This window comes from Elephantulus edwardii, unplaced genomic scaffold (assembly GCF_000299155.1).
Source record: "Elephantulus edwardii isolate Elephantulus edwardi_28Jun2011 unplaced genomic scaffold, EleEdw1.0 scaffold00002, whole genome shotgun sequence".
Lineage (NCBI taxonomy): Eukaryota > Metazoa > Chordata > Mammalia > Macroscelidea > Macroscelididae > Elephantulus > Elephantulus edwardii.
This window is the reverse complement of record NW_006399752.1, coordinates 8,038,311-8,048,542: the sequence shown is the minus strand read 5'-3', so window position 1 is coordinate 8,048,542 and position 10,232 is coordinate 8,038,311. Positions and strand designations below refer to the sequence as shown.

At 34.1% G+C, this 10,232-nt stretch overlaps 1 protein-coding gene across 3 annotated transcripts in view; it reads left to right on the top strand.

Moving 5' to 3' along the window:
- Window positions 1-8,393, top strand: part of HSF2 (heat shock transcription factor 2) — a 53,763-nt gene extending 45,370 nt beyond the window's left edge. For 2 of the 3 annotated variants that reach the window (XM_006878988.1, XM_006878987.1), the window contains exons 10-12: window positions 1-106; window positions 7,352-7,436; window positions 8,101-8,393. In XM_006878988.1, coding sequence (XP_006879050.1) covers window positions 1-106; window positions 7,352-7,436; window positions 8,101-8,393 — 484 coding nt within the window. Of the gene's footprint in view, window positions 107-4,051; window positions 4,106-7,351; window positions 7,437-8,100 lie in introns of all 3 variants that reach the window. The other variant, XM_006878986.1, reaches the window with a different exon arrangement.
- Window positions 8,394-10,232: the final 1,839 nt, after the last annotated feature.

Genomic DNA, 10,232 nt, shown 5'->3' with positions numbered 1-10,232 from the left:
GGTTGAACTGTTGGATTATCTTGACAGTATTGACTGCAGTTTAGAGGACTTCCAAGCTATGCTATCAGGAAGGCAATTTAGCATAGACCCAGATCTCCTGGTTGATGTAAGTACTTTGGATAATCTTTGCTGAACTGGTTACTTATGTGTTTATATATGTGATTTCTAAATCAGTGCAGCATTTTCTTCTCTTTATCTACACTGTGGTGTGTTTTCTTTTTAAAAAATGAATGGTTTTTAATGATCAGAAAGCATGAACAGATGTGTTCAGGACATTAAAGGAGAATGATCACAGTATTGCTTCTGAGTAGCAGTCAAGTTAACCCTCCTATAACAAACACATCAAATCTACTCAGCGATATTGTTAAGTTCAAGTCTTGTCTGGGCCTGTTGCTATTTTATGTTTTGTTCTAGAATAAATTATCAGTGGCTAAAAATCTGTGGGTACTTAAAAATTAATACTTCCCTTCAGATGTACAATTTTTCAAAAATGTGCTGTCTTTTTTAATGTTCTGAGTTACAAATTTTTCCTGTTCTAATCCCACCACTTCACTTGTAAATTTGGCTCCAATTTTGTCTCAACTCAACTTTTAATCCTTATCCACTATTTCTGACAGTAACTCTTCTCGCCATCTTGTTCCTCCCACTCCTTGTCTCTTACCTGAAATGTTCCTGGTTTCCCTCACTTTAGTCTTTTTCTGCCCCAGCCTCATTTTCTAATGTGACCCAGATTCTCTATTTATATTGGTATTATTGCTTCTTTATCCGTCTACATTTGTTGCCTTATATCGTTTCTACAATTTTGCCTTTTTAAAGAGTCTTGGCCAAAAGGTAATCTTCTTGCTCTTTAATGTTATTTCCAATAAACTGATTTACTGTTCTACTCCACCTGTCCTCTTTACCAGGATCACATGACTTTACCACCCTGTCTAAATCCTCAGTACCTCACAGGATGGCTTTTGCTTCTTTGAAGCTTTTCTTTTCAGATCAGATTATGTTGCCATCTTAAATGAATTCAACATCTATGTTGATGACCTCCATCACCTTCTTAATAGTAACTTGACAGTTCTTTTTTTTTGTCAGTCTCCACTATGAATGCAGGAATATCTGTTCCTTAAGCTCACCAAGAATGAAATAAAATATTGTTCTCATCCTCTACCAATCTGTCATTTTCAGCTGTTACTATTTTTATGTTGTCTAATTCAACTTCTGAAACATTTACTTTTTTTTTTTTTTTTTTTTCCTCATGACCTTGTGTGACAAGCTCTTCCCTGTTCACTGTGGATAATTCACTCTGCTCCAGTCTTTTTAAAAGCTGTGATTATCTTTACTCTTCTATCCTTCTTTTGTAGCAGGATCCTTACGTCCTCTTTAAAGCCAATTTGTATGCCTACCTGTCATCTGCTTGTCTAGTTTTTGTATCTCTACCTTTAATCTTTCCCATCTGCTTTCCATAAATGCTTATCTTCCCCCTTAAAGATAAACACAAAATAGAAAAAGTTTGCAATATTTCCCTATTCGTTCTTATTTTTTCTCACTACAAATTTTAGAAATGTGCTGCTAATTTAACACTTTCTACACAATTTTTATGAAACCTTGTATCTTTTGCTAATTCACTCTAACCTTCTGTTGTCTGTGCTGTCTTGTTTTATTCAGAATAAATAGATTATGCTTTTCTTTCTTAACAAATCAGGTCACGAGGCTGCTTAAAGAAAGTTTCCTTTGGGTCAGACAAATCTAGATTCCTTAGTTGACTTATAGTTGTCGTTGTTGTTGTGTACTATAGAGTTGGAATCGACTCATAGCTGACCCTTGGGCAGCTTTTCAGAGGCAGTTAATGGCACAGGAGGAGATTGCCTATCCTTTTCATAGTAACACTAGTTATTATGTTTATTAATCCTTTGAAAATTAGCCTTTCTTGCTGTTTCTCATGAAAATAAAATGTGGCTAATGCCTAAATGCTCTTGAGAAGATTATGAATAATTATTATTAATACAACTTCATATACCACAACAGAACTTTTTCTCTTGATTTTAAAGGTACTAAATCTCTTTGTTCTCTTCCTGTCTTCCTAATCATTATTTTTCCTTTACAGGGCTTTTCTCTTTCTGTTGTCTTCTGCTAGTGGTTATTCTTTGAGACACCAGTCTTTAATCCTTTTTTAATTTTCTCTACCTCTCAACTTTTTTTTCTTTTTCCTGTTTGAAGTGATTCTAGCTTATCCTAAAATTATCTGTAGGTCTTTAGTCTTTTTTTTTTAACTTTGCTAAAATTCTAATGTCACTCCTCTGAAATCATCGTATCTTGTGATGGATTATTTGTGTTTGATGCAAACTGTACTCCGTGTAAACTGGAGTATATATAGTATTTTCTATAGTGGCATTATATTGTGTTTGACAGAATCATTATCTCCAGATCACCTCCTTGATTTCCTGTTTTCCTAAGTAACTTTTATAAGATATCCTTTTTATTTCCCATCAAGTCAGAAATGACTCAAGGCTGACTCTCTAAAAAGTTTTGAGGCAGTAAATCACGTGGGAGGAGATTGCCCATCTTTCTCTCACAGAGTAACTGATGGATTCTAATTACATGTCTTTGGGTTGACAGCATTAAGCCACCAACCTCCCTTTCTACTCTCTAGTGTCTTACTATTACCTACATTTTGTCCCTGAATTATACTGTCTATAAACCAAAGTCATCTACCTGTGAATTGTGTTGTCCTTGAGATAGCAGAGATGGAAAGGACATGAATAATTGTACTGAGGATCTCAGGCAGTCTCTCTGCAGATCTCAGGCAGTCTCTCTGCAGATCTCAGTACAAGAGGTCCCAAGGTTAAAATCAGGAGGGACCTGGCCTTAAGCATTCACATAACTGTATCAGCTCATCATTCTTTATTTACTTTTTTTCTACTTCCTTCTTTTTGTCTGCTGGGAATATATGTGAATTTTCCCTAAGTAAATGGGTAAGGAGTATGCGGTTAAAGAGGGGAAGGGCAGAACATATACTACTGGCTTGCCTGATGATCACCCTCAGTGAGCATAATGCCTGATTAGACCTCTGAGACAGTAACAAGCTGAGCTGTTCCTTCTATCGTCTCCTTTCCAAGTCCTAACAGTTCTTGGATGGACATGTTGCATAGTTCTTTTTAGTTCTTTCCATTCCTTTCATGTGGGAAGTATGTATGTTTATACCTTCTCCTTATTCCTTAACACGTGTGAGCCCCACTGTCTATTATCATAATAGTGCATTGTGTCTGATCATATGTTTGCTATTTGATGTTGATTTTGTCTTTTAGATTGTAAGCTCCTTAGAGCAGGAATAGTGTCTTCTTTTTGTGGTTTTTGTGATGTAATTTATTTTTTAAATACTCAGTAAATTTCTCTGGAACTCATGGATTTGCAGTATGACAGACAAAAACTGCTTAAACTGACTGAATTGAGTTATGCAGTAAACAGTGGTCTTAGCACTTAAGAACTTAAGTTTTTAGGTAGGTGAAGTGAAAAGAAGCAACAAGTCTGTGTTCTATCTTGTTATGGAGCCATTTGAGTTAATGATTTAAAAGCCACAGTGAAAATTTATCAGCCCATTAGCAGATCTTCAGTGATGGCTTAATATCTGGGTAAGGGGTAGGACTAGTTACTCCTTTGACACTTACACCCAAAGACATTTGAGAAGAAAAATTAAAATGAAATTGAGTGGAGAATATTGAAGGATAGGAGAATTGAAGAGGAGCAGCATTTGTCTCTGGTGATTTAGCTCACTGAATTAGGGAGATTCTTAGAGCCCTCAGGTTAGGTTAGAACAGTCAGGTTTTCATCTAGTGCAAAGACTCACTTGCACTGATTTCGTTTTCCTGTTGGATTTTTTCTTTTGTTTTTGTTTGTTTGTTTGTTTGTTTTTTTCTACTTCATACTTGGTTTACTGTAGGGAGACTTCCCTAGTCCAGGAACTTCATCTTCACCCAACATGGCTGTTTGAAAATTATAAACACACAGTTAATTCTTTTAAAATACCTTTTAAACTTATGATCTTTCTTGTTTGGTCTTTCAGCTTTTCACTAGTTCTGTGCAGATGAATCCCACAGATTACATCAATAATACAAAAGTAAGTTTTATTCATATTGCTCAGGACCCATAGCTGTAAGAATCTTTAAGGGGGAAAAAAAAATCCTAGTAAATAGAGAGCAATATCACTCCCAGATACAAAAAAAAGCATTTTTTTTCTTGATGAAAAACTAGTTTTTAGTATGGGATGAACTACTTCCCAATTCTACTGATGCTTGTGGAAATAACTACCGTTATGAAATCAACCTTTCTTCTATTGATGCTCAAAGGTATTCTGATTAAGTTCAAGAGTAATAAGATATACCTTTGAAATGAGCTATCAAAATATGATTTCTTCATGTTTTATTTATTGCATTTTACATGCTTATTCCTTCCATAAGCAAATTCTTAATATTTTTAAAAGAAGTTTACTGATGCCCATATTCTTTTGTCTATGAGCTCAGGAGTTTTCACTGATTGGAGTTAAGGAAGTTGAAACAATTTATTAAGGAATTTTATTTTTTAATGTAATAAAACTTTTATTAACGTTTTTAAATTTATAGAATCTCCATTTGAACTATCAAGTATTAATAAGAGAGTCTTTAGAACTATGTTTTTTAAAAGACACTCTGAAACTGTTAGAGATACTTAGTCATTATATTATTTTTTAACATTTATTGCTTTCAATAGGTTTTTTTTTTCTTTACCCTCAGACTGACTCATAGCTGACCCTTATTTGGGTTTATGGAGGCTATTTGTGGCAGACGGCGCATAACAACAACATTTGTGACAGGAGAGGACATTACTCCTCTTTCTCCTGAGATGCCACTGGTGGATTTGAACTGCCAGAGAGACACTACCTTTGGATTAGCTGCACAAACTCCTTATGGGCTATACCAACTGAGCTCGCCTGAATATATATGTATTATAGGAAGCAGGAATGGCATCCACTTCCATAGCCCCCTTTTATTTTATATATGAATTGTCTACTGGTGTCATGGTTAAAATGCTTAGCTACTAACTGAAATGTTAGTAGTTCAAACCCACCAGTTGCTCCAAGGAAGAAAAATGTGGCAATCTGCTGTAGCAGTTTTTAACCTTAGAAAGCCTGTGAAGCAGTTGTACTCCATCCTTTAGGGCTGCTGTGAGTTGGAATTTTATATATATGCGCTCAGTTGTTTGGTGAAGCTTACTTTTTCTAAATTGAAATATAAATAGTTCTCTTGATTTGTTTTCAAATTCTTGATTAATTGAGTAAGAATTTTTAATTCTTATTTATAATCTAAAAATGAGCATACCTCGGATAAGTTATTGGGATTATAGAAGTACTTTCCTGTTTTCATCTGTGAACATAATCTTAACTAGATTTTCTGCATTTTCAAAATTATCTTCTGTATAATTCAGTATTTAAATAATTTTTAATTTGTAACTATGAAGGTGATTATACATTCCCTATCTGGATGATTTATATCAGGAATTGACATACTTTTTCTATAAATAGCTAGTTAATGATTATTTGCCATTTTGTGAGTCATATAATCTCTATTATTATTATTCAGCTCTGTTGCTGTAACGCAAAAGGAGCAATCAGTAATCCGTAAGAGTGAGTGTTGCTGACATGATTTTATTTATAAAAGGAGACAGCATGCTGGATTTTGCCTGTAATTATTATTTGTAAAAATACTAAGATTTCTTGGACCACTTCAGCTTCATGTTCCAGTAAATACAATCATTACTTAATGCTCCTAAGCCATAATCAGGAGCACTGGTGGCCTAGTGGCAAGAAGCTGTATGCTGTAATATCGAAGGCACACAGTCCAAATCCATCAGCTGCTCCATGGAAGAAGAATTTACAATCTCCTGTGTGATTAACTGCCTCTGAAAACCCACCGGAGGGTCAGCTATGAGTCCGTTCCAACTTGATGGTACACAACAACAAGCCATAATAGACCTTAAGTTGAAAGGACTCATTGCTAAGCATTAAATCACCTTTTATTTTTGGATCAAACTCCTTAATTCAGAAAACCTAAAGTTTGAACAGTTTTTAAAAATAGCTTCTAAACCAAGTTGCTTAATATTCCCGTAATAATAGTAGTCCCATAATACTGTGGGGGAAAAAATTGAAAGTGAATTTTGTTTATAATTTGTCCTAGAATCTAGATTAATGTTTTTAGATTATAAGCATATTAGCTGTTATTTTCTTGTTACTTACACTTAAGTAAAGTGGTTAGTGTGTGTGCGTGTGCGTGAATAAACACACATTTATTCCTAATATATCAAAACACATACTAATTAATACAGCAGTCTAGATGGTCATTACTAATGGATGAAAGTTTGTATAGAACATGAAACTCATTTGTTATCCTGGTTGTCATCTATTTTAGAACAATAGTGGCATTTTTGGATATTTTAGGAAATAAAAAAATAGTATTACATTAATGTTTTATACTGAATGTTAAATGAGAGAATATTTTTATGTAAATCAGGGGAGGAGGTTTTTTAAGGTATATATAGTTATTTCTGTGGCTGTTCTCTGAATCGTTGGAAACTTGTAGTGTTCAGTTAATGGTGAATAACACAGGAAATACAAAAATTACTATATAGATGTTTGATACACAATATATACTTAAGTAATGCTCATATCTGGAACTTATACCTGTTTAGGAAAAATTGTGAAACTTGTAACCTCAAATTATTATCATCACTGGAATGAACACCAAAGACATTAATAATAGTAAAAATTTCATCCCACTACTGTCCTCAGACATAATGAGAGAAAGCTGTGACTGAAAAGAAGCATGTGAAATGTCAAAAGAACTGAAAGAGCTGTAAGAAGGAAAAGAGACATAACCATGTCAGTTTTGAGGCTTCCAACATATAGTTTTAAAGCTGTTGTCATATAGTTAACCTAACCTTTTACAGATGTATTCATTATATTTAAAATACATTTAATTGCTTAAAATGAGTCACATACCATCATAAACAGTCATATTTAAATCATTCCTATCTTTTTCTTTAACTAATTCTGTATCATTTCCTGTTGAAATGACTTCTCCTGTTTATATCTATTGTCATCCTAGTTCAGGTTCTTTGTTTCTTTCTTTTGAAAACTGTGGTTTCTTAACCAGTTTTATTCCTTCTAAATCTTTCTATTCTAGTACATCTTTCCTTATGTTCCTATTTTCCAGTATGTTTAAGATGATGTCCCTGTATTTATATTCTATACTATATCGTTTTTTTGCATTTTCAGGAAAAAAAGAGTATGAAACAGAAAAGTATTTTTTTTATTTATTTTTTTTTCTTTTAGTCAGAGAATAAAGGAATAGAAACTAACAAGAACAATATAGTTCAGCCAGTTTCTGAAGAAGGAAGAAAATCTAAATCCAAAGCAGGTATGTACAGATGTGTTACTTTGATAGATTTTTCAACTTTTGAGTCATAAAAGGAGATATGATGGCATAGTCCATAGAGACTTGGGCTGTTATTCTAAGGCAGTATCTCCCATTAACTCCTCTGCAGTAGAAATGCGGAATTTATAATGCCTGTGGACTTTATAGGTCCAGAAACTTAATGGAGTGTCAGCTGTGAGTCCAGTAATGAATTGAGTTGAATGAGTGGAGGGTCCCTCATAGAAACAAATGTGAGCTCAGGAATTCCTTGCCATACGTAACGATTGAGTTCTGCATCAAGGTTGTTCAACAGGCCTGTACAAAGTGTCAGGGTTTCCGTATATAGAAAAAATTAAATTTGTGAAGTAGTAGTTTCTTAATGTTTAAGTTACAGGTATTTTTTTTTTCTATTTTACTTGCAGTTACCTAAAAAGAAAGCTCATTTATTTCTTAATTATTAAATAAGAAATTTAACTTTTTTACTTGTCTGGTTGTTTTTTGTTTTTTTTTTTAGTTTACTAACAAACTATCATAGTTTATATTTAGCCTGTAAGGATAGTCTTCAAGCACAGATTCAAGCACATCTCAATACCCCATCCCACCCCATTCCCTTTTAGCTTGAACTCTGTGTGTTGGTAATAAAAGAGTGTTTTTCTAATCTTTGTAGATAAGCAACTTATCCAATACACTGCCTTTCCACTTCTTGCATTCCTCGACGGGAACCCTGCTTCTACTGTTGAACAGGGGAGTGCAACATCATCAGAAGTTATGTCTTCTGTAGATAAACCCATAGAAGTTGATGAGCTTCTGGATAGTAGCCTGGATCCAGAACCAACCCAAAGTAAGCTTGTTCGCCTGGAGCCATTGACTGAAGCTGAAGCTAGTGAAACCACTCTGTTTTATTTATGCGAACTTGCTCCTGCATCTCTGGATAGTGATATGCCACTTTTAGATAGCTAAATTCCCAAGAAGTGGACTCTACATGTATATATTCATCAAAATGATGAATTATTTATTTTCAAGTATCATTTGGTACTTTTTTTGTAAATTGCTTTGTTTTGTTTAATCAGATACTGTGGAATCTAAAGCACCTCTTGTTTTTTGTTTTCTCACTAACCACACATTCTTGCAAAGCTTTCAGATGTTACTCAGCTGCATAAGTATGCAAGATTCAGTGCACATATTGACATATCTTTAAGTTGTTCAAATGGTCATTTTTCTCCAACTGCAGTAAATTGAATTTCTTTTTTTACATATAAGCCCATTAACCCCAGTTAAACTTTTATTTGTTTGTTTGTTTGTTTGTTTGTTTGTTTTACTTGTTTGGTGTGTCTGATTGCATTGTGTGTAAGTCATTAAAGCTAATGGTAGAACTCTTAAAGCTTTCTCTATTCTAATTACTTTTATTAAATATTTTTCATTTTGTTTATTTTTAAAACTGGGAACATAAAGTGCCTGTATCTTGTAAAGCTTCATTTGTCTTTCTTGGTTCAGAAAAGTTCATTCATGTTCAACAGGAAAGGCAAAGTGTACATGAATGCTCGCTGATATGGTTCCAGCTTCATATGCATGGAAGAAAGAAGGGATGGGATGGAGTCAGCCCCATCCGCTCAGTTGGATTAGTTTCAAGTAAAAATTTCTTGTTTGTTTGTGTTTTATTGAACCATACTGTTTAGTAAAATAAATATAATGAATGTTGAGTACTAGTGTTTGTTTTTGTCTTCTTTAGAAATGACACCCACATGTAACAACTTTTTATGCTCATAGCAGCAGATGGCCTTAATATAGTTTGTCACTTTTCTTCATTTGAATCACACCAAAATTTTTGTGCCTCAACTGAAAATATCTACTGTATATTTTAAAAGGGGATAATATAAAATGTCTTTAATTTATTATGTTTTAATTATCTTTTTAAAAAATTTACCTAACTTGCTTTCTACATTTCTAATAAAGAATGAAGACAAGTATGTCTCTCTCGGTGTTCCAAAGGATGCATTTAATATCTGAATATTGTCTAGACCTATATTGTACCAGTCCTTAGAAAAGTCATGCCGCGAAATGTGGAGGGTCACACAAACAGAGGAAGATCTTCAACAAACATGAATTGACACAGTGACTAACACTGACTCTGAATACATACATCAGAGATCATGAGGATGGCACCACGACAGGGCAGTGTTCAGAGCTGTTGTTCATAAAGTCATTATTAGTTGTAGTCAACTCTGTGGCACCGAACAACAACATAAAAGGTGGCACAGCAGTTCCCTGCTAATTTTGCTACTACACAAAAGTTGACAGTTTAAACCTGTCACTAGCAGGGAGAAAAGTGCAACAGTGAATGAATGGAAATCCAAAATCTCTGTAAATGTTCATTAAAATTAATAAAATAAAATTAAAAACAAACAGAAAAACCCCAAAACCTCCCACAAGCTCTGTGGGTCTGCAGTGGGCCTTTGTGGATCTCTACTGGCCTGCCAGTCTGCTTCTGTAAAGATTATAGTGGACATGAACCTGGAGGATTTCTTCTACTTTGTTGGAGTTGCTGTGAGTCACAGTTGACGCAGAACTACTGAACAGCAGTTGATAAGGAAATATAAGAAAGGCTTAACTATTGACCATATTCTGTCTCATTCTTTTGATGGTTTGCACAAGAAGTTGGAAACCATTCTTAAGTTAGCAGATCCTTAAATACTGGATTGTAAACTGTGAGGTCTTAGCAATTTAAATAATTAAAAATCCCAAAAGTTTTCAGAATCACTCATAGTGGTCCCTTTTCTAGAGGTTACTAAGGCAAGAAGA